The 22,005-nt window shown below is 37.8% G+C and overlaps 1 protein-coding gene across 12 annotated transcripts in view; it reads left to right on the top strand.

The window, feature by feature from the left end:
* Positions 1–22,005, top strand: part of LOC121331040 (trinucleotide repeat-containing gene 6A protein-like) — a 106,116-nt gene that overhangs the window by 56,185 nt on the left and 27,926 nt on the right. For 8 of the 12 annotated variants that reach the window (XM_041278164.1, XM_041278163.1, XM_041278153.1 and 5 more), the window contains exons 1-2: positions 19,572–19,715; positions 20,979–21,026. In XM_041278164.1, coding sequence (XP_041134098.1) covers positions 19,711–19,715; positions 20,979–21,026 — 53 coding nt within the window. In that variant the 5' untranslated portion in view covers positions 19,572–19,710. Of the gene's footprint in view, positions 1–19,571; positions 19,716–20,978; positions 21,027–22,005 lie in introns of those variants that run through there. The other 4 variants (XM_041278154.1, XM_041278156.1, XM_041278155.1 and 1 more) reach the window with 2 other exon arrangements.

Below are 22,005 nucleotides of genomic sequence, written 5' to 3'. Positions count from 1 at the left end.
TTTATAAAAATTTCCCCACACGTCTAGCTAATTTGTCTGCTGCTCGGCTCACTCTGAGTTTCAGGCTCACAAAGCACTTGTCTGCGCGCCATCTGGGGAAAACACCCAGCCTTTCAGCCGCAGCAGCACACAGTTATAAAAATAATTTACACTCCAAGGAGTTCTCTCTCTCTCTCTCTCTCTCTCTCTCTCTCTCTCTCTCTCTCTCTCTCCTTCTCTCTCCTCGTTCGCCCGTCACCCCCTGGTCTCCTGTCCCCCTCTCCTCCCTCACCTCCCCTCCCTCTCACCCTCCATCCTTCCTTCCATCCCCTCCCCGTCCCCCCCCCCCTCCCCTGGGGGATTTCAATAGAGGCGAGGTGGGACCCACTCCTTCCCCGCTCCACCCTGGGACTCCTTCCCCGCTCCACCCTGGGATTTCAATGATTTTAAGTACTTTTTTTTTTTAAAAGCTTGTATCGATTTCTAAACACACATTGTATGTAGGTTTTCACTACTGCTAGTGTTCGCTAAAATAATGGCTGCAGATTCAGTAGTACAACCCCATGGGACCTGGAGAAATGTTCATTATATCAGGGTGTTCATAATAACAGGGTTTGGCATTTTTTGGTATCAGAATAATGATAAAACGGCAAATTTGAATTGAACATCAGTATATATCACTTATATGAAGATTCCTTCACATTGATCGACATTTAAACAGTATTGTTACAACGTACTTGTGTGATGTGTGTCATGAAACAGAGATTACACCAACACTAATTTTCCTTGTGCAGGACAATCACCCTGCTACATATATGCTTAAAAGAAAGCAGTAAAGAAATGAAAAATAAAGGAATGTACACTTACATGCTGAATACAGTAATTACATGTTGCCTGGTTGCAATGCGTGTGAAGATGACAGATTGGCAACGATCGCATTCGTCATGCATGATTCTTCATCATCTTTGAATTAGCGTTATCTTTGAATTAGTCAACCGTGATCTTTGTTTTCACTGAGAGAATAACACACTTGACACTGGAGAAAGTTCAGTGTCAGTCAGTACTGAGATCGTTGTATCCGGGTCGATCCTGAACGTGATCGTTCTAATAGGGATAATTTTGCATTTAAAAAAAAAAAAAAAACGGTTCTTGCTGTTGGGATCGTTAAAAGAATTACCACGATGGGTTCTGATGGGAATTATCACAATGGGTTCTGATGGGAATCGGCTTCCGCATCCTGTTTGTAATTCCGGCACTGTTTCAAGCTAGTCATAGCTGGTTGTTGTGTGGCTGTTCATCTTGGGATGCCGGATCAATGAAATAGTTATGGTGGTTCAATACATTGAATAGCATATATGATTCTGCTGTTAATGACTGGTTTTCAGCAGTAAATTGTGTTGCTAAATGTCTCCAGCTCTATGACGCTGTACTGGATAACCATTAAGAAACCAGTAATCTGTGTTCCAATTTCCATCTCATTTGCTATCATTTGAGTCCTAGCAATGATCTTACTTCATTATCTCCTGCATAGATGCATTAAAAAAACACATCTCTTCTGCTTAGAACACAGACTGGATTCACTTCCCTGGTCTTGCCTTATATAATCTGCCCCCTAAGTAAACAGGACAGGGTGTGTGTTTGTGTTTATTTCCATGTGATTGAGTAACACGAGTCTCTAGCAGCTCTGAAGTTCTGCTGCGGCCTGGTTTCAGTATCAGTGCAGATTGGGATTGAAGCTATAATCTCTGAGACAGACCCCTTGTCAAGCTTAACTCCCCTAACAAAAAAAAAACTTCTGAACTGTGCCACTTTCCAATTATCACATGCAAAGGTAACAAGTAGACACCACTAAAATTAGATTTGCTTTTCTTTGAACAGGAGAATAAAGTTTTTAGCCAAAGTACTACACATATCATTTTATACAGTGTGCATTTGTTAAAAATAACTTTGACTCCCCTCAAATAAAAACACTACACAAAACCCCCAGACTGTGCGACATTTTTTTTTTTTTAGTCATTGTCAATGGTTTTTACCCTGGTTTTCTCCCCAGTTTGGAATTCCCAATTATTATTTTTATCCTGCTGTAATCCCCCGGCGACTTGGGAAACGGGAGCTGAAACACATGTCCTCCGAATGTGTGCTCCTGCCAATCCATCACTTTTCACACTGCGGATCCACAGTGAAGCCACCAGACCTATAGCATTGGAGGACAACACAGATCTGAAGTCCTCTACTGCAGTCCCACAGGGACCCTATCGGCCACAGGGGTTGCTGGTGTGCAGTGAACTGTGGATTGCCCTGCCTACCTAATCCCTCCCTACCTGGGCAGCACTCGGACAATTGTGTACCACCCCCTAGGAACCCCTGTTCACAGTCGGCAATGACGTAGCCTGGATTTGAACCTGTGATCTCCAGGCTATAGGGCACATCCTGTACTCCACGCGGAGTGCTTACTGGATGCGCCACTCAGGAGCCCCTGACTGTCTGACCTTTTGAATCTGGAAATACTATTTGTTTGTCTGTCTGATCTGGTAATCTAAGTGGTACAATTTCTCTACACTGCAATTGTCACGTCGGCCATAACCCCGCCTTTGTTTCCCAATTGTATTTGATCTGAGATGTCATTATATCAAAGCGGTTTCAATAACTATAGTAGTCTTTACTGAGATTGTGGCAGTATGGTTGTATGCAGTCCAAAGTTATTGTATGTCAGGAAAACATCACAGTACTGGAAATGCTGTCAGAGGGAGGTTTTAAATCTGAAGGGGGGGGGGGGTTTCTCCACAGTCCACGGATTGAGAATCTGATTTATTTAAGATCTAGCCTGTTTACCCCAGTTGTGTTTAGATTCAATGTCAGATGAGATTGATTGCAGCATTAAGACAGAGACTAAGCCACGTAGCTCTATTCAGCTCAGCTGAGGTGGTGTAATATTGGCGTCCTGTCACCGCGCTGGATACCTCCTCTGAGCACCAGGTGATGGATGAGTGGCGGCATTGATCTAAATAATTTAGGACATTAAAGGGCTGGGATTTCACATAATCGTTAATCTGCATATACAAAATCATATCAAGATAGGACTAGTCTCCTATTTTTAATACAGAGGATCCTAAGTCTACTACTGTAAAATATAGGATTAAAAAAATAAATTGGAGCATCCCCCAAGAACATTAATTACCCTTACTAGTATGTGTGTATGGAAAAGCACAGTAAGTGTGTAGCATAAGTAGGGCTTCTGATTTTCAGTTTTAACCGATAAAACACCCCTGATTACAAAAAATCTGTAAAATGAAATCTGTGTATAGCCAATAAACACCAGAAAAACACTGGAAATGGTTGCTCAATTCACGTTGACTTCACCCCTTTCCCATTAAAAAAAAAGCCTTTCTGTGCAGCTGGGCAATGTCCTGCCTTCCTGACTATCATTGATTCCTTCGGAATACTTTAAACCTATCACAACTACTGAGTGGCAGCAAATTCTACATTTCTATTGGAGTCTCCACTTCCGAGATTTAAAACGAGATTACAATTACAGGAGAAGGCTTGTTTGCAGGATTTAAAGCTGTTTTACAGTTAGGAAGTGAGAATTTAAAACAGAATAGCAAATTGTGGCGAAATGTAAAAAAAAAAAAAATGCCTAGACACACAAAAACCCCAGAAGAATGTGCCTGGGACCATAAGGATTTCATTGTGGAAGACAGCAAAGGAAAAATGGTACAACCAAAATGTGCAAGTACTGTCTGTCGAGTTACCACTACTGTGACAGAAAAAAACACCCAAGCATTTTGGAAAGTAACTGAAAACAATAATTTCATACAATATATAAAAAGCGAACGCCCTGAAAAAAAAAATATATATATTTACATAAAACTCAAAAATAGCAAAAAATAAGAACCTGAAAAATGCAATTAATAAAAACAGAAAAACAAAAGCCCTAATTATAAGACTATGTTACACATTTGTCATGATGAACTGTTGTCAGAGTCTGCCAAGACTCCATTGTCACCCTTTGCTAAACAGCATTTAAGTGTGTTTATTGTAGTTCACTGTAGTTTTTAAATATTATGCTAAAAAGCGACTATAATATATACAGTATACCTGCATACACAGAAGCCTTATTTTAACTGAGTGCTTGCAATTTTACTTTAATCCTGTAGAAAGTATTGCCGATGGAAGATATTATTGTTGACAATTTACAATGAGCGGCTGTTGGATGAATGAATTAGTCTGGAATATATAATGAAGCGGTGATTGCTTTAATTAAAATTCATTAGGAAACCGTATTGCTTTCACTCTTGATTCAGCTGGAATATATGCCACTTATTCAGAAGTGTTGAAGGGTTTTGATAAACAGGTAAGTGTTTTAAGTGCTTGTGCATTGTGTTCCTCTACTGTGTGATTAGTATGATTCAAAAATTCCACATTTTTTTTTATATATATATATATATATATATATATATATATATATATATATATATATATATATATTATCTGACAGTTCAAAGAAAGGCAAACCAGTGGAGCTGCGTGGTAATTCATAGAAATGATAACCCTTTACTTGAATTGCAAATGTTAACTATATTCTTAGTAGATATGTGAAAGTGGTTCTGTTCAGACTGAATTACAGCTACAGTACTTTAAAATACCATACTTGCCCTGTAGAAAAAATCTCCTTGTATTGACTACCGAGATTAAATTAATTTTACTAACTTGGTATTTTTTATAGCTTTTTTTCTTTGCCTGATATTGCGCGCTGCAGTCAGGGAGAAAGGAGCATGACATTTATAATGGGCTGTGGTGAGTGATATCTGTTTCTTTCATTTTTGATTAGGCAAGATGTATTAGCCACCCAACTGAGACTACATCTGTACTGCCGCAGAAAGAACGAAAAAAAAGAGGTGTTTTGTTTTTTTTTGTTTTTTACCCTTAGCTCATGGAGATTTAAGCTGATTTAAGAAGCAAGCTCATTTATGAATGTTTTTTTTTTTTTCTCTGCGATTAAAATCAGAGCTATATCTTACAGCTATAAGGGTGATGTTGCCCTTATTCATGCTTAAACCAGATGCTTAATGAAATCACTTTAAGATATGAAGGTATTCATTCATTTATTTTGTAATTATATTATTTTTAAGGAAAAGACTTTATATTTACAATTGGAACTTCAATGGCATCACACCTCCAGCTCTGTTGATTTAGAAAATAAGCAGGTTTAACTAAGATTTATTTTCATTTTTATTTATTCATGACAATTCTGTTTGAAGCGTTTTTTTTTGTTTTTTTTTTCTAGAGTGCAACATTTTTTAAACCAAACTATTAAATAACAAGAAATACACAAGAAAGCAGAAGCATAGAGTTGCCATCTGTCCCTGGATCGTCCGTGGTTTTCAGGAAGGTGTCCTGGGATTTCAATATGCTTTCCCTGGACACTAAAAGATCCTGCTTTTTAATATTATCCTGTTTTTAATCTTCCATGTAGATTAGTAATGCAACACCCAAGTGCCGTAAATTGAGCACAAGTTAGATCAATCAGGATACAATATTACTGCATTTGACACACAATATGAATTGGTTGTCAATACCACATAGTAATATTACCAGTGTTACCTATTGGATGAATATAGGATTTCTAGAGAGTCCTTCTGTTCAGATGTCCCGTTTACCTCAGAGGTGGCAACCCTACAGAAGCATTTTAAATGAATGATGTGTAACATTACCATGTGTAGCAGGAGGTTGTGCGACTGAATTGAGGCACAAACATTGAAAGACTGCCTTGTATGGCTATTGTAGGGAGGTAGTGAAACACAAGGCACTATATGACAATGCCAAACCCTCAGAGATATTCCAGTGTGTTGATTTAATGTTTAGAGCAGCTACAAAATGCATTGCAGTCCTAGGCATTGATCATGTGTGATAAATCTTGCATCTTGTTAATAGAGTACCTTTCCTCTGAGCCACGGCATAGGTGGGCTTCACAAATCCCTATAATGCAAACAAATCCTCATAGAAAGCCTAGGCAATAAACTCTTTGTATAGCACATTGACCCTACTCTCGCTCTTTTATTCAGGTTCTTGACTGACTTTACCAGTAAAACCGTAGTTAGTGTCTGGAACCTGGGAACTCTGGTTAATTCAATTTTCCTTGGGCAGCATGCATTTTATTTTTCATGTATACCAGCTGTGTCTTGCAGCTCTGTTGTTTCGAAATCCAGGACAAAGAACACAAGGCTGGACTCAAAACCCTGTAAAAGACTTGACCCTCTTCTTGCTGCACTCAGTTCTAAGGGATTTTAATAGACTTTCTGGCTTTAATGCTGCAAAGTGTGCTTTACATCAGAAATTAACCTGGGCTGTTTGGATAGTAAAAGAGAGCCTCTAATATAACCTGAAACCCATTGGTTTTTAAACCTACCTATTGCTTGTACAGAGTGATTTAGAAATAACATACATTTCGTTTTAAGGTTTACAAGAAGGCAGTGATGGCAGACAGCAGCACGTGCAATGTTGATGAACATGTGGATTACGGGTTTATGTATGTAGGTCATGGGAACATGCTTGTAGTGCAGCATTCGATGACAAGTATACCAAGCTGAAAAGATATACAGCTCTGGAAAAACTTAAGAGACCACTGCAAAATTATCAGTTTCTCTGGTTTTACTATTTATAGGTATGTGTTTGGGTAAAATGAACATTTTTGTTTTATTCTATAAACTACTGACAACATTTCTCCCAAATTCCAAATTAAAATATTGTCATTTAGAGCATTTATTTGCAGAAAATGACAACTGGTCAAAATAACAAAAAAGATGCAGTGTTGTCAGACCTCGAATAATGCAAAGAAAATAAGTTCATATTCATTTTTAAACAACACAATACTAATGTTTTAACTTAGGAAGAGTTCAGAAATCAATATTTGGTGGAATAACTCTGATTTTCAAGCACAGCTTTCATGCGTCTTGGCATGCTCTCCACCAGTCTTTCACATTGATGTTGGGTGACTTTATGCCACTCCTGGTGCAAAAATTCAAGCAGCTCAGCTTTGTTTGATGGCTTGTGATCATCCATCTTCCTCTTGATCACATTCCAGAGGTTTTCAGTGGGGTTCAGGTCTGGAGATTGGGCTGGCCATGACAGGGTATTGATCTGGTGGTCCTCCATCCACACCTTGATTGACCTGGCTGTGTGGCATGGAGTATTGTCCTGCTGGAAAAACCAATCCTCAGAGTTGGGGAACATTGTCAGAGCAGAAGGAAGCAAGTTTTCTTCCAGGACAACCTTGTACTTGACTTGATTCATGCGTCCTTCACAAAGACAAATCTGCCCGATTCCAGCCTTGCTGAAGCACCCCCAGATCATCACCGATCCTCCACCACATTTCATAGTGGGTGCGAGAAAACTGTGGCTTGTAGGCCTCTCCAGGTCTCTGTCTAACCATTAGACGACCAGGTGTTGGGCAAAGCTGAAAATTGGACTCATCAGAGAAGATGACCTTACTCCAGTCCTCTACGGTCCAATCCTTATGGTCTTTTGCAAACCTCAGCCTGGCTCTTCTTTGCTTTTCATTGATGAAGGGCTTTTTTCTAGCTTTGCACGACTTCAGCCCTGCCCCTAGGAGCCTGTTTCGAACCGTCCTCGCCGTGCACTTCACCCCAGCTGCCGTTTGCCATTCTTTTTGTAGGTCACTTGATGTCATCCTACGGTTGCTGAGTGACATTCGAATGAGTTGGCGGTCATCCCGGTCAGTGGAGAGTCGTTTTCGCCCTCTGCCGGTCTGTAGCTTTGTTGTCCCCAATGTGTGCTGCTTGACCTTGTTCTTATGAACCGCCATCTTTGAAATTTTAAGGATGGAAGCAACCCGACGCTCACTGTATCCCTCTGCCAGTAAAGCCAGAATTGAACCCTTCTTTTCCTCACTCAAAACTTTCCTTTTCAACTCTTTGGGCATGGTCAATAGTTATTTTTTGATTCCAATTACTTTTGAGGTACTACTAGCACTGTTTTGCCATCCAGCTGGTCCTATTGCAAGAGGATAGTGATGACCACAGGAGTGGTTTTTATACTTTTCCTCATTAAATAAGATTTGGTTCAGGTGATCCCCTAATCAGTACCTCATTCAGTAGAATGAGGTGTGCCTGTGTTGGAATTCAACAGACACTGGAATGGAATGGCTGCCATACATGTAGAGATGCTGATTTAAGAAAAATTTGCAGTGGTCTCTTAATTTTTTCCAGAGCTGTGTATGTGTATATATATATATATATATATATATATATATATATATATATATATATATATATATATACTTACACACACACACACACACACACACACAGTATGTTGTATTTTCACTGTGTGGGTAAAGTATTTGGCCAAATTGACTTTTTTGAATAGAGATAATATAAAATTGCAATGACAGTATTAAAATGAGTAAGCAGTTCTTTGTATTACAGTTGGTGTCACACTGGTACAGTTCTGAGGCAGGCTCATTAAGAAGGAGTTAAGGGTCAGTGACAGCACAGTGGAAATGGATACATTGCAATGCCTCAGAACTAGCGCACTCGGTTGCAGGCTGGCTGACCAGGGAATGCATGTTCTTTCTCACCCCTGTATGTGAGATCAAAATGTTCAGCTGGGGCTGAGAAATCAATGCCAGGTTCTTGTTAACTCGAACGCCAGCTGTGTAATATTTTTAAAAAATCATCTTAGAAATATAAACTACTTCACTGCTACTCCACGTCTAAATGAGTGCTGTCTACGGGCGGAAGTGGAGTGGATGTATTGCTCATTGTACGTACAGTACCCACTATCAACAAGCCCACTGTTGACACCCATTCCTTATATATCATCCAGTATGTTGTTGCCGGAGTGATCTTACTGTCAAATTTTATGTATTAATATAACATACAATTCCACTCACTCAATAAATCACCAGAGATTTACAAGCGATACCTGGGGTGCTAAAATTCATGTGTGCATTTGTTACTGCCCAGTATGTGCATACATGTAATCGCTTATTAACAGCATTAACCATTCTTAAAACAACATCAAAGTAGAATTCCCTAACACTGTGATAGCTGTGGATGTTCACAGACAACAATTGTGTGTAGACGCATCGGTGCTGGTCTGTGTGTGTTACCATGTGCATCTACAGTATGCATATGTCAGTGTCTGTGTGCTTGTGAGTCTGTGTGGCTGTGTGTACAGTATATGCATTTCCGCAAAAAAAAAAAAGGTTTCTAATCCCTTAAGAGTGGGGGAAGAGGGAGGACAGAGAAGGTATTAAAAATGTCTAAATGATAAGAATCAGGGCTGCGTAAAAATGATAAATTCCCAACAAAATGCAGTCTCGATAAATAAATAGACTCTAAAAATAGATCTGTTGCATTGCACCACTTAGGGGCCCAGGAAGACGTGCAGAACAGGTAATTGTTTGGATGCCGAGTGTAATTCAGGCTCAGCAAGTCCATTTCACAGTTGGCAGACTTCCCGCATCTAAACCGAGAGAGAGAGAGAGAGAGAGAGAGAGAGAGAAAATATGTGAGCAGGGGGGCAAAATGACAAGGGGGGGAGGGCTTAAAGAAAAAAAAAACATTATCCAGCTCCTTCGCTCTCTTTTTTTTCTCTCACAGTGCTTTTCCTGATTTAAAGGGCAGGATTGAATTCTCATTTAATAACACCAATGTCTGTTCTCTGAGCTACAAACGCCCGGTCTCGCTGTAATAATACTTGAATTGGAATTGAAGCCTGCAGGCAAGAAGGTTAATTCTTCAGGCTGTTTGTTACCGGGGTCTGATAAATAGGCACTGGTTGTTTAATCATGTAGCTCGCAACCACGTGATTGCTGCTGTCGCCCTGGCTCTCACTCAGAAGCGGTTTGAAATAAAAGCTTGCCCTTTTCAACTAGGACATTTTCTTTTATTTATTTTCTTTTCACAAATACACTACATCCCTCGTACTCAATTTTATTCCCTAGGGTGGTGGTGTTTGTTTTAAAAAAAAAAAAATATGGTGGGGGAGAGAAACTGTCGAAATTATATTCTGCCAGTGTACAAAAGCATTAAAAAAATCCAGACTAATCAAACTCAGTGATTTAAATGCCCAGTGGGATTGTTCTAACACCTCTCTGTAAACATTGCTCCCATTTCCCTGGTTGAGGTTTAAGCAGCCAAAAAACAGTGGTTTGGAATCAAGGCAGACTGAAGTGGGATTCTGTTTTGTGTCCTCGGATTTTCTGTAAATCCCAAGTAATTTGGTAACTGCTTATCAACTGGTTATCAGTAAACTCATATACAAATAAGCAAGGTTTTCCTAAAATTTTCCACTTAATTTATATGAATTTGCTCACTGTGTTAAAAGGTACAATTCTGCTTGCCACTGAACATTTAAATTTGAGCTGATCCTAATTGCAGCTAATAGAACCCAATTAACACTAGTGAAAACAAGGTATTTCTTACAGAGTAGCACATGTTAGTCCTTTAGATGGCTACACAGCCCAGTTCTGTACACAGGCTCTGTTACTGGGTGGGGAGACAAAGGCAACACAATGACGGTTCATATATTCCCCTGTCATCACTGCTATCTGCTGCCAATTCACGTAGAGCCCTAATGTATTCAGATATGCAGCATCTTCAAATGTCATCTCAATAAATATACTTAACCATGGACCTGTCATGTGAAATACATGGGAATGTCAGATGAGAAAAAGATAAACAGGACACTTGAATGTCTTGAATTTCACCAAATTTTAGCCTGGGTGTATCTGTTTGATTTGTGTAAAATTGTATAGTATTCCTATTCGGTAGGAATTCCAAAATGGATGGGTTCCATACAGTTTACATGCTGTTACATTTTTGGCAGTGCAGGATTGCTGGTGAACTTACCCTATTTTAAAGTTCCCTTTCAGATTTTATTTAGTTGTTAGGGTCTCATGACAGAGTCATCAAGAATAAACTAGAATATATGACCTGAATTTGCAATATAATATATTTCATATAAATATGAATTGTAGAAAATCCCAAACTTTTTTGATTATAGAAAAAGTCAATCATTGCAGGGGGTTATTTTGAATGGTATGATTATGTAGCAGTATGATTATAATAAAAACAATACACAATTATAGTAATTTGTGAAATCTGAAAAAAAAAAATGCAAGCCTTCCATTCACCAGTACACTTACTGTAAATCATTATTGCCTTAATTATTGCATTGCTAGCGAGAGTGAATGCACTAATTGTGTTTACTCTAGTTTCACTGGAAGCTCTCTCCAGGGCTCTCTCTGCAAAGGGATCGTGGTGATGCAGGTAGTTTGAAGCAGCCGGAGCATGGGACTCTTGTTTTGAAGGGAACCCTCGCACTCTGCATTATCTTCCTTTTGAAACCCAGATGACAGACAAGACCTTAGCGTCTGAGGTGAAAAGCTATCAACAACCAAGCGAGAGAAATAGGCTCTGTCTGATGTGGTTGCAAACTAGAAAAGTGTCGTCATTTTTCCATCACTCTTTGAGATTGTACTTGAAAAACACGTGAATGCTACACAGGTGCGCAGCGTGTTACACAGTTCACAGAAAGAAAAAAACAAACTGCCACATACTATATACAGAAGATTTTATTTTTTCCTCTATATTCAAGAAATCAATGTTATTTTAAATATGTTATATTTAAAAATGTATTGGATATGTCAAGTAGCTTTTGGGTACCTGTAGATGGGGAGCTCTAATATTCCTTAGGTTTTTATTTTGCTTCGCTTCTGACAAGACCAGAATCAAAGGCGATATGTTAGAGTGGAGGCATGTAGTCCCATCAGACATCCAGCTCAGCTGAAGGGTGAAACCTGTATATTTGCCGCCTTTGGCTTGTTTTTATAACCCATAGGGCAAGAGTCTTCATCCAGCAGTACTTATTGGCTGTGATAACTCTTGAATGTTTTCACTGAGACAAAGGTGCTTATCAAGCACAGCTGTTACTCAACTGCCAAGTCTATGTTAACACAATTGACTCCTCTTTTGTTTTCCAAAAGAGCATCAATCTTTGAACTGCTTTAAAGGACACTTGTGAGGTTTGCTATTTAATGCAAGTCTGTGTAATTTATTGCTCAAAACAATAGCTGTTTAAGTTAGTGTAATTTATAGTGTTTTCAAACTATAATTCTAATAAAAGTGGTTGCAGTAAGTACAACTTTAAGTTATTAACTGAATTGTGTGTTTAGAACAACAATAATAATAATAATAATAATAATAATAATAATAATAATAATAATAATAATAATAATAATTAGAACTGCCAGGCAGTTTTACGGCTCCCAAGCCCCAGTATCAGTACCCGTCTAAGCATGTTTAGTTCTCAATGTGCCAAGTTTAAAATCAGCAACTTCAACTGTTCCACAGAAGATTTTGAAAGTTTTTTTTTTTTCAGAAATGCGTCAGGCAGCCATCTTGTTTAACGCAAGTTTCTTAAAAGTCGGCTGTATTGCTACACTGTCAAGGATGATGCTTGTGAAGTTTCGACTTAGTCAAGCAAACCGTTTGTCAACTGAGGCAGTTTTAAATTTCAGACGTAAACATACACCTGGTGGTCATCTTGTTTTATATTTGACATATTTGTATTCCATTGTTACTGGGACAATAACTACCATGTTTGGAGTTTGTTGGTGAAACGGTGTTTAATAGCAGCAGTTTGCTGTTAAGGGCGCATTTCGATAAGATTTGTGGCAGCCATTTTGCTTCTGCTTTGCAAACTTGATGCAGGTTTGGATGCTGATGATATATGCCAAGTGTCAGAGCAATCGCTTCACCAGTTTCCAAGAAGAAGATTTCGAAAGGTTTCTAAAAAATGCGTCAAACAGCCATTTTCGTTTCCAGTCAACACAATTTTTTAAAAGTCAGTTGTATTGGTACAGTATCAGGGAAGAAGCTTGTGAAGTTTGGAGTTAGTCAAGTAAATCGTTTGTCAGCTGACGCAGGTTTAAATTTCAAATGTAAACTTATAAAGTGGCAGCCATTTTGTTTTATAAAACATAACCATTTTAACATATTTGTATCCCGTTGTTACTGGACGATAACTACCAAGTTTGGAGTTTATTGGACAAACGGTTTTCAAACAGCAGCAGTTTGTTTTTAGGGGAGCGTTTCGATAAAGTTTGTGGCAGCCATTTTGACATTAAAATTTATCACAGCAACTTCTGCTTTGTAAACGTGATGCAGGTTTGGATGCTGATGATATATACCAAGTTTCAGATCAATCGCTTCACCGGTTCCCAAGAAGAAGATTTCCAAAGGTTTTATCAAAAAATGCGTCACGGCGCCAATTGCAAGGACGCAGCAGCAAAATTTTTTCAGCCTCAGACAGCCAATGTATTCAGCTTGTCAGAAGCTGATCAGTCACACAGCTTCAAAGCAGCGGCAGTTTAAAGTTTTTGGAAGAAAAAAAAAAATAATAATAATAATAATAAAAAAATGTAAAGCCTTTGGCTTGGAAGCCTAATAAAATGTTAAAGTTTTATTTTCTATCATCTGTCCAGCTTCCCCCAAGGCAACTAGTCTGGATAAACACTGTCTAAATGATTAATTCTCTCATTCTTCTGAATGCAGAGTTGATTACATGATTTTCCTTTTAACTTATAAACCCCGAAATGGATTGGAACCAAGTTATTTCTAGTAGTTGTTGACCCCTTACAATCCAAGTCATAAGCTAAGATTGCAGAATGTGGGGCTGTTGTTCCGAGAGTGAATAAAGATGATGTGGGAGGAAGGGCTGAACCATCTTCAGTCAGAAAAGCAGGGAATTGTTCTATTTTTAAAACAACATTGAAAACTTTTATAAAATGGCTTTCCTACCATAATTTTATCACTGACCATAGATATTGTTTTAGACTTTTGAACTGTTTTATAGAAATTAGCTTTGCCTTGTAAAAGCTGTATTTGGTGTAAAATGTTGTAAAGCACCTTGAGGTCCTTGTGATGAAAGGCACTATATAAAGGTAAATAAATAAACGTAAAATTAGTCTTGTTAGCTTACAGTATTGCTGCATTTTGCCAATGGACTTCAGGGAAAATAAACATGCACAAACTCCTGCAGAAGCTTAAAATGCAAATGCTTGGCACAGTGCTAAATATTGAAGTGGAATACTCTGTATTTGCAACCCTTTAAGTGTTTCTTTACATCCGGTACAATGCAACACCGCAAGCTGGTGGAAAACAACATGATAGCATGATTCTTAAAGTGCCCTTCTTCAGTACTGTAGCTCAGTAATCACATGCAGTATTATGGGCTGTATTGCAGTGACCTTGGAAGCTGAAGGTTGATGGATAGGATGCTAAGGGAGAGATTCAGTAAATAAATATAGCATTGTTTCCCTGTCCTTTAAATATGGTTATGATTTTAAACTTTTGCTGCATCTGATTGCATTCAGGTCAACGTGGTGTACAATGTATATGTATATTGATAATATACATATATAATGTTCTTGTGCACTTTTAAAATAAGCACAGTGGGGAAAATTCCCAGGCACAAATTACTTTTAACATGCCTTACAAAACTGTAGGGCAGGCGAGAGACAGTGACATTAATAATCCAGGATGACTTATAAACTTTCAGTGCTTGTTTGAATCGCCCTGAACAACACAAAGATATATCTTTCATAACTTACTGGCAGGGCAGAGCAACATTTGCAGGAAAGGAATGCACTCTGGGCTTGTGGGCTGTTTGAAAAGGGGCCAATTTCTGGGTAAGTGAAACATTTGAAGCCTCTTCAGTGTGGGCCAGTTGCCAAATTTCCACTTCCTGGAATTTTTTCAAAGCTGAGCAAATGAAGAAGTATGAAGGGTTTTGGGGGTTGAAAACAAAATCATGCAGGACAATCTTTTTTTTCCTGAAAGTTAAAAAAGCAGGAAAAGAACCTATGCAATCACGCCCTTCAATCTTCAGTGCTAGAGAATATTCTTCCTGGCTTGCGTTAGCTGCTCCACCTATCATCACGTATTCCAAAATCGATACCAGTACTGTCGATTTAACAACCGAGAGGTGTAACAATTTAAATTATGATACACCTAATTAGTCAGTGTGATACTAATACTTTATTATATGATTTCAGTTTGAAAAGGTTTTAGAATCTTTGCCTTTTTTAGAATGAATATCTACATTTTGAATCCATCTCTGAAAAACACATAAACATGATGTATTGTTAAGGCCTGTTTACAGCTTAATAGAAGCAGGAGAGGCAGCACTACAGCATGTTCTCTAAGAATAGATCTACTTCCTCTGGTGGATGGATAGAAAACATGTTAGTTGTTTGTTTTGATGCGCATGTAAGTAGATTTCAGCTGCGCAGATCAAAACCGGTGATGTAAGAGGGTTCCTCTGAGAGAAACACAACAAAATAATTGTTCAGATGTAATGTAATTACAGTAAATAGTTCAAGCTTCCAGTGTTCTTTGAACTCCTTTGCACTTCAGCTATTTATAGGATCGGCTGATAAGTTGTCCTCTTAACGACTTACTATGCATCAAACCAAAGCACCCTGGAGATGGTGCAAATGAGATAACAGTAATCTGGATCAAAATAAAAGTTGGCGACATGTCATTTCTAATGTATTATTGCATATACCGTGTGTGCATTTACTATATGCATATACACTGATACATACATATGCAAGCTCTATGGAGATTTTATCTACATAAACAGAATTTGGGTCATTGATGTGTGGATTGAGGGCACAATAACATAAGGGTTAAAACCCTTTCTAAGTAAGGGAGTAAGTGATAGATTTACAGTATAATCAGAGTAGGCTTTTGTTTTTGTCCCTGGCAGAAACATACTGTTAAACCTGCTTCAGTGTTGGGAGAATAGACAGCATATTTGACACAAGACCTTCTAATCTCAGAGCTCCTGGTGTGAGGTTTACACTGTAAGGAGAAATAAGTGTTCTGTCTAGTACAATGGGCCGGTTATTACAACACTAACTGAGGCAGAAATGCTTGTTTATGTTCAGAAGGTTATCACAATTCTGCGCTATTAACATTTTTGTGTAAATCCTTTGTTTCCTTTTTCAGCATGGCATTTAATCATAGGGAAATTCCAGTCGAGAGTCTGCACAATATTTACAGTGTTTGGCTTTTTTGTTTTGTTCCAGGTTTAACTGTTTGAATACTGTACAGGAGAGATTTTGATGTTGAATGATATTTTGGTTTTAATGACACAGACAGTGTAAATAAAGTTTTACTAGATCAATAGTTTGCCCGTATAAACATACTGTAGTTTTGGCAGTACTATAGTTTATGGGTAGGCTGTGGCTCTAATTCGGTTTTTTGTAAATAAATCTGCTGTGCTAGCCACACCTTTTAAATAAACAGGCTTGTTTCATCACGTAAACAGTTCACTTTAAGTTGGTTTGGTGGCTTTACATTTTGGATCAGTTACCTCCATGCAGCTCAAATTACAATTGGCTGGGGTTTGTTCAGACAAGAGAAAGCTTATAGAGGATGTTCACAGGGCTTGTTACTTTGTCTCCCTCCCAATTCACTCTCCCCAGAGGTTCTTGTAACGATGGCAAACCTGGAGCTAAATTGCCTTTCACTGTCGTGCAAATAAGCAACTCGGTGCCTAGCTTAGTCTTTCAATACAAGTCTAGAAATTATAGGACAAGTCACATGATCTCAAGATCTGCTTGTCCTTGCATTGTCAGGAGTCTAAACGATCAGTAATAATACCAAAAAATAGCATGTTCTCATAGCTCTAGATCTCTTGTGGTCATAAAGATTTGTATCTCCCTTTTAAAGTGTAACAATATTTAATGCTCTCTTTAATTTACTCATACCAGGTGGGCAATAGCAGAGGGTTATGTGCTTGGCTGGCTTCCTACTGTAACACTCAGTTACTGTTACCTGGGAGACTGACAGAGCTGTTTACATACAGTTGTGCCCTTTTTAAAGTACATAAAAAAAGACTTCCTTTTAGCATTCACAAAAAATATGTACTTGTATAATTAGCTGGTACGTGTCCAAATTTAAAATTACAGCAATGTTGTGACATGGAGTATTAAGTTTAAGTGTTTTTTTTTGTACTTTTTTTTTTAGTTTAGCACTTCAAATTAGTGGTTTCTTAGCAGAGCCATTCAAACCAAGATTTGTAACTCCCATTTTAGCGTCGTGTGAGTAAGTTACTGCATTGATGTTAACTAGAAAACTGTTTCCCCCTCGCCAGTTTCATAGAGATGACTGAGCCAATTGCATTACTGTATTCGCTTTTTCAAGTTCCATTATGTTTGGTTAGCATGCAGTCAATTTTCTTCTGGTCCGACAGCGTAAGTTGATATTCATTTAGGTCTAACAGACTCCCTCTGTTCTCCCTGCCAGGGAAGAAAACCGTCCATGACTGAGCAGCCAAGTGAGATCACACTTATTGAGATAGCCAAGTGTGAGTGCTGCCACTGAGGGACCTTTATTTTTCTCACCCTGCAGCTCACCTAGCACTGATACATACACTACACTGTGGTCATATAACACTTCAGAGGGGCCTGATTGCAGAGAATACATTTTGAAATGTAATTTTCTAAATCAGAGCTGTATCTTTAAACTTACCAACTAATTTACTTTGCTCAGACTTCTTTTTTTTTTTTTTTTTTTAACAGAATTATTCTGGATTGACAGCAGATAACAGCTTTCGTTTTAAATTAGCAAATTGGGATTTCTTCCACCAGTTCCATGGTTCTCATCTATGTTTTTTATTTGGTTTTCTCCTTCTTTTTCTTGGAATGAATATAGCGGTCTTGAAAGGTGCCAGCCTGGCAGCAGAACAGTAGTTTAAATACAAGTGCCTGGCTGTCCACAGAACCTCCGCAGTTTACCACAAACCTGTCGTGGCAACCAAGCTGAGAATGCTTGGAATATTTTGGCTAGTGCAAAGAAAAGGAAAAACAATAAACTCATAGTTTTTAAATAGTCACCAATTTATTCACAATTTAACCATTTAACTCTTAAGGTGGTGTAGTCAGATCTTGTTCCTTTTGTATCATCCACCCATTGGTTTAGCTGGGTTTCAAATGTTAGATCAGTTCCCCTTGACCTTTCACTCATTAAAGAACTCCAGTGTGTCCCTGCTGTGTAGTTTGAGTTGGGCTTGGTTGCTATGTAAACTCAGGTTGCTCTAAGCTGCAAGGAATATTACCACTTCTTATCAGTTTTCCCTTAGCCTGTTTGAATTCATACTGTAAATTCAGCATTTCTAGTGGCAGACTGGGGAAACTGGTCAAAGCTTGTTTATAAAAAGTTGAATTTATTGCACCTGCATATTTGTTGTGTATTTACATAAGAAAATATCCTACATTAATTAAAACAAAAACAAAAAACAATGCGTATAAATGTTGTACGCTTGTCTATTCAGAATACCTGAGTCATTTCTAACTTACTGTAAACTAATCGTACACAATGTCATTGAAAGTATGTTATTTTACTGCATTCTTTTTATTATTTACTAAAGTACAAGAATGTTTTTTTTTTGTATGTATGTATTAATATGAAGAGCACAAGTATGTCCCAAAGGCATCAATTAGAAAATGTAAAATCATAAACCCTAAAAACGTGTCACTGCAGTATGTATTAAAGTCCCTCCCACATCAAATATGAAATGCAGTGAGAATTTGCAGTAAATATTTTTTTGTTCATAGTTTAATAATTACTATGTTAATACTCGTGACTTGATGTAAAACATAACTTATGCCTGTGTAGAGGACTGAGGTTCATATTAAAAGATTGATCAAGAAACATGCTGTTGTAAGTGAAAGTAAACAGGACCCAGTTAGCTATGTGTACCCTTACTAGTCATGAAAGGTGCTACGTAGTTCACAGTAGTTTTTTAAGTGTATAATACAGGTTTGATTAGTCTTAGGCTTCATTCTGATTTATGGTTGATTTTTGGTGAGCTTTCTCTGCAATTAAAAACTGTCTATGAATCTTTTGCAGCTGTTTGTGTGTACTGAGGGAGAAGTGTGAAATGAACGACAGCTGTATCCAATATCTCTTTCTTGCTGAGATGATAGTGTCCAGCCAAAACAGTGAAGCGTTTGAAATGTTACTCCCCTGTACACCTGTTATAATGGAAGCAAAGGAAGTGATCTTAAACTACGTGGGTTTTTGCATAGTTATTTAATGCCAGTTAGAAACTTTTGAGTTTTAATGTTTTTGTTTTGTTTTTTGTCATTATCCATGTTTACCCTGTTGTTCCATACATACATATACAGTACCAAGATAAGAATGCCAGTACAGATGGAAAGAATTAGCGGCTGTGTGGTCCAGTAGTTGAAGAAACGGGCTTGTAACCAGAATGGTACCCGGTTTAAATCCCAGCTTAGCCACTGACTCACTGTGTGTGACAATTATTTCACATTCACGGTGTCATTACCTCAATTATTTTAAAAATTCTTTGTGATATAAGAATCCTAGATTTGCATTTATAGATATATTTAGCATTGTGTTGTCCTGTAACTACCCCGTTGAACAGTACTTCGCTTACTGCCGTAGATACAGCGCCCATTTTGGAGAGAGAGAGGGGGAGAGAGGGAGAGGAAATGGTCGATGAGCTGCTTCTATCCTCTTCCTGTGGGAAAGAGGAGGGGATGTGCTAGTGAGTGAAGAAAATGGCGGCTATGCAGGGCAACTGTTTCTCTCCTCAATGCTGCAAACACATCGAACTCCCGTAGCCTTATAATTTGCTTTCATATTCACTCTGTTGCACTTTATATTCATGAGGTAAGTGTATCAATTGGTCTCAGAAATGTTAAACGAAATATAGCGGCTTTTGTAGCTTTGCATTAAAATGCGTTGTTTTTGGTGATGATCAGGAGCTTATGTCTGGTTAACTTGCAAGTGAAAGGGAGTTTGCGTATGGATTAATAATATTGTGACTTTGAAACTCGCTTCAGAGTTGCTACTGTTTTTTTGGTTTTTTTAGATTGATTGGGGATATATTTGACGTGAAACTGAGGTATACTTTAAAACAAATTACCGTATGTGTTTGATTTCATTATTTTTTTTGCCAAAGTTGGGTTGGTGTGTGCTAGTTATCTGGCGTGGTGCTTTTAACATTTAACAAGTCGATGTGGGCCTCATGAGAAAAACAGACAAGCTCTGGTGTGGTGTTGAAATGTGGGTCGGTTACACAAGATCGCTTTTTTACATTCTTGCGTTATTTGCATAGTTAATTAAGGTGTTTACTGTGTTATTTGTAATGACGTTGTATTGCGAACGTATTTTGTGTAAATTAAAACCGGGCAGTGTTATGTACGATATTGATTTACTTTATGCAGTGTAAATTGCCCTTGTATCGATTTTTTTTTGCTAACTGCTTTACGAAATGCTATAGAGCGACACATATAACTTATATTCACAAGTAGCTGAATGTTACTTTAACAGTTTAGATACAGTTTTGCGTTTTGGTCTGCACACCATTTTTCTGTCTGTTTGTTTCTTATTTAAAAATCCTAATAGGTTTTTTTTTTTTTTTCTCTCCTGTATTATGTTCTGTTTAATAGTCGGACCGGGGAAACAATGTTCATTTACTATGAGCTAGTCATTAAGTGAATGCTTTTGTTTTTGTTATTTTAGAATACATTTTAAATTGGGCGTCCATAGCCAAATTTAAGACTGATGTAGGATAAGATTGGAATGCCGTTGTTTGGTACAAAAATGGCAAGCGCATGGTCCCGAATCTAAAAGCAAGCTTATGTGAAACTTCATTCATTTTAGTAGACGGTAGCCGAGATGAAACAGTTAGTTCTGTCGGTCTGTTTTGTCCTTTGCTAATCGAACTGTAATGATTGCACAGCTAGAAAACGCAACTGTTATAGACGCTAGCAGCTATCTTATCAACGCTTAATGATTGATAAATGTTAAATAATTCTTCACCTGGAAGTAAACACTGTTCAGTGTTGTGGCAGTATGCAGAAACCTGCTAAACCACATACTTAAGTGTCGCTAGTTGCAAGTTTTTAAATATGTTTCGTTTATTTCTAGAGAATTGGAAGCTAAAGCCACCAAAGAAGCTGACGAGAAGAATAACAGGTATGTTTTTTTTTTTTCTTGACGTTTTTAAATGTGTTCAGAATCCCTTAAATGTTATCTTGGGAATTAAGTATTGACCCATGTGTATCCCTCTGCAACACTGACCTTTCAGGAGTCTAGTCTGTGGAAGACCACAGCTGGTGTAAACAAATGTAGGTCTATTTGAATTGAGACCAACTTGCAGTCTGCTGTAGTATTTCAAATTTTAGAACCTAACGTAGACCAGTATTAATCCAGAGTTAATTATGCAGTGATCCAAAAAGCAAATCTGAATTGTTGACCACCTATAGTTCTGTACCATGAGAATTGAATATTGATGAACAGTATACTATCCATGGTTTTAAGTACAAAATCAAATGGATCTGGTTACAAAAACATCAGATGGTTCTGGAGGTACATAAGCCAAATAGTTAGTTAATATGCAAAGCTTTTCTATGCTATACATATAATTAATGAGGTTTACTCAATCGTGTTTTTAAAGTATTAAATATACAATATGAATGTCCTGTTTCAGTGCCTAGCAGTTTTTATTCAAGACAAGATAGATTAAAAACCTTAAGTTTTTTTTTTTTTAAATAAATAAATCACAATAGATAGGATGCTTTAAATGTAACCCCCCACCCCTTTGTATACAGCCTGTGTGGTAAGTGATGTTAAATGCAGACAAGAGATGCAACATAATTTCAAATTTGGTAGAGAATTTGCTTCCAGATTTAACCAATTTGTTAAAATCTGCTGTAATCTGTGGTTATAAATGGCATCCTCAACCTTTGTTATAAATTGGGGAATTACAAAAGGCTGTTTTTCCCCAAATGCATGTCTGTTTTGCAGGTAAACCAAAGTGTAGCAGATGCAATTTGTGCTTTATAAAAAACAAATATTGGAAACTAGGTAAAAGGAGTGACAGTTGTTAAAGCATTTGGGCTTCTTTTAATGATATTTTGCCCCATGGCTGTGATAGGTATTGTGATTATATGTG

Source organism: Polyodon spathula, chromosome 18 (assembly GCF_017654505.1).
Source record: "Polyodon spathula isolate WHYD16114869_AA chromosome 18, ASM1765450v1, whole genome shotgun sequence".
NCBI lineage: Eukaryota > Metazoa > Chordata > Actinopteri > Acipenseriformes > Polyodontidae > Polyodon > Polyodon spathula.
This window is presented reverse-complemented; position numbering and strand designations above follow the sequence as displayed.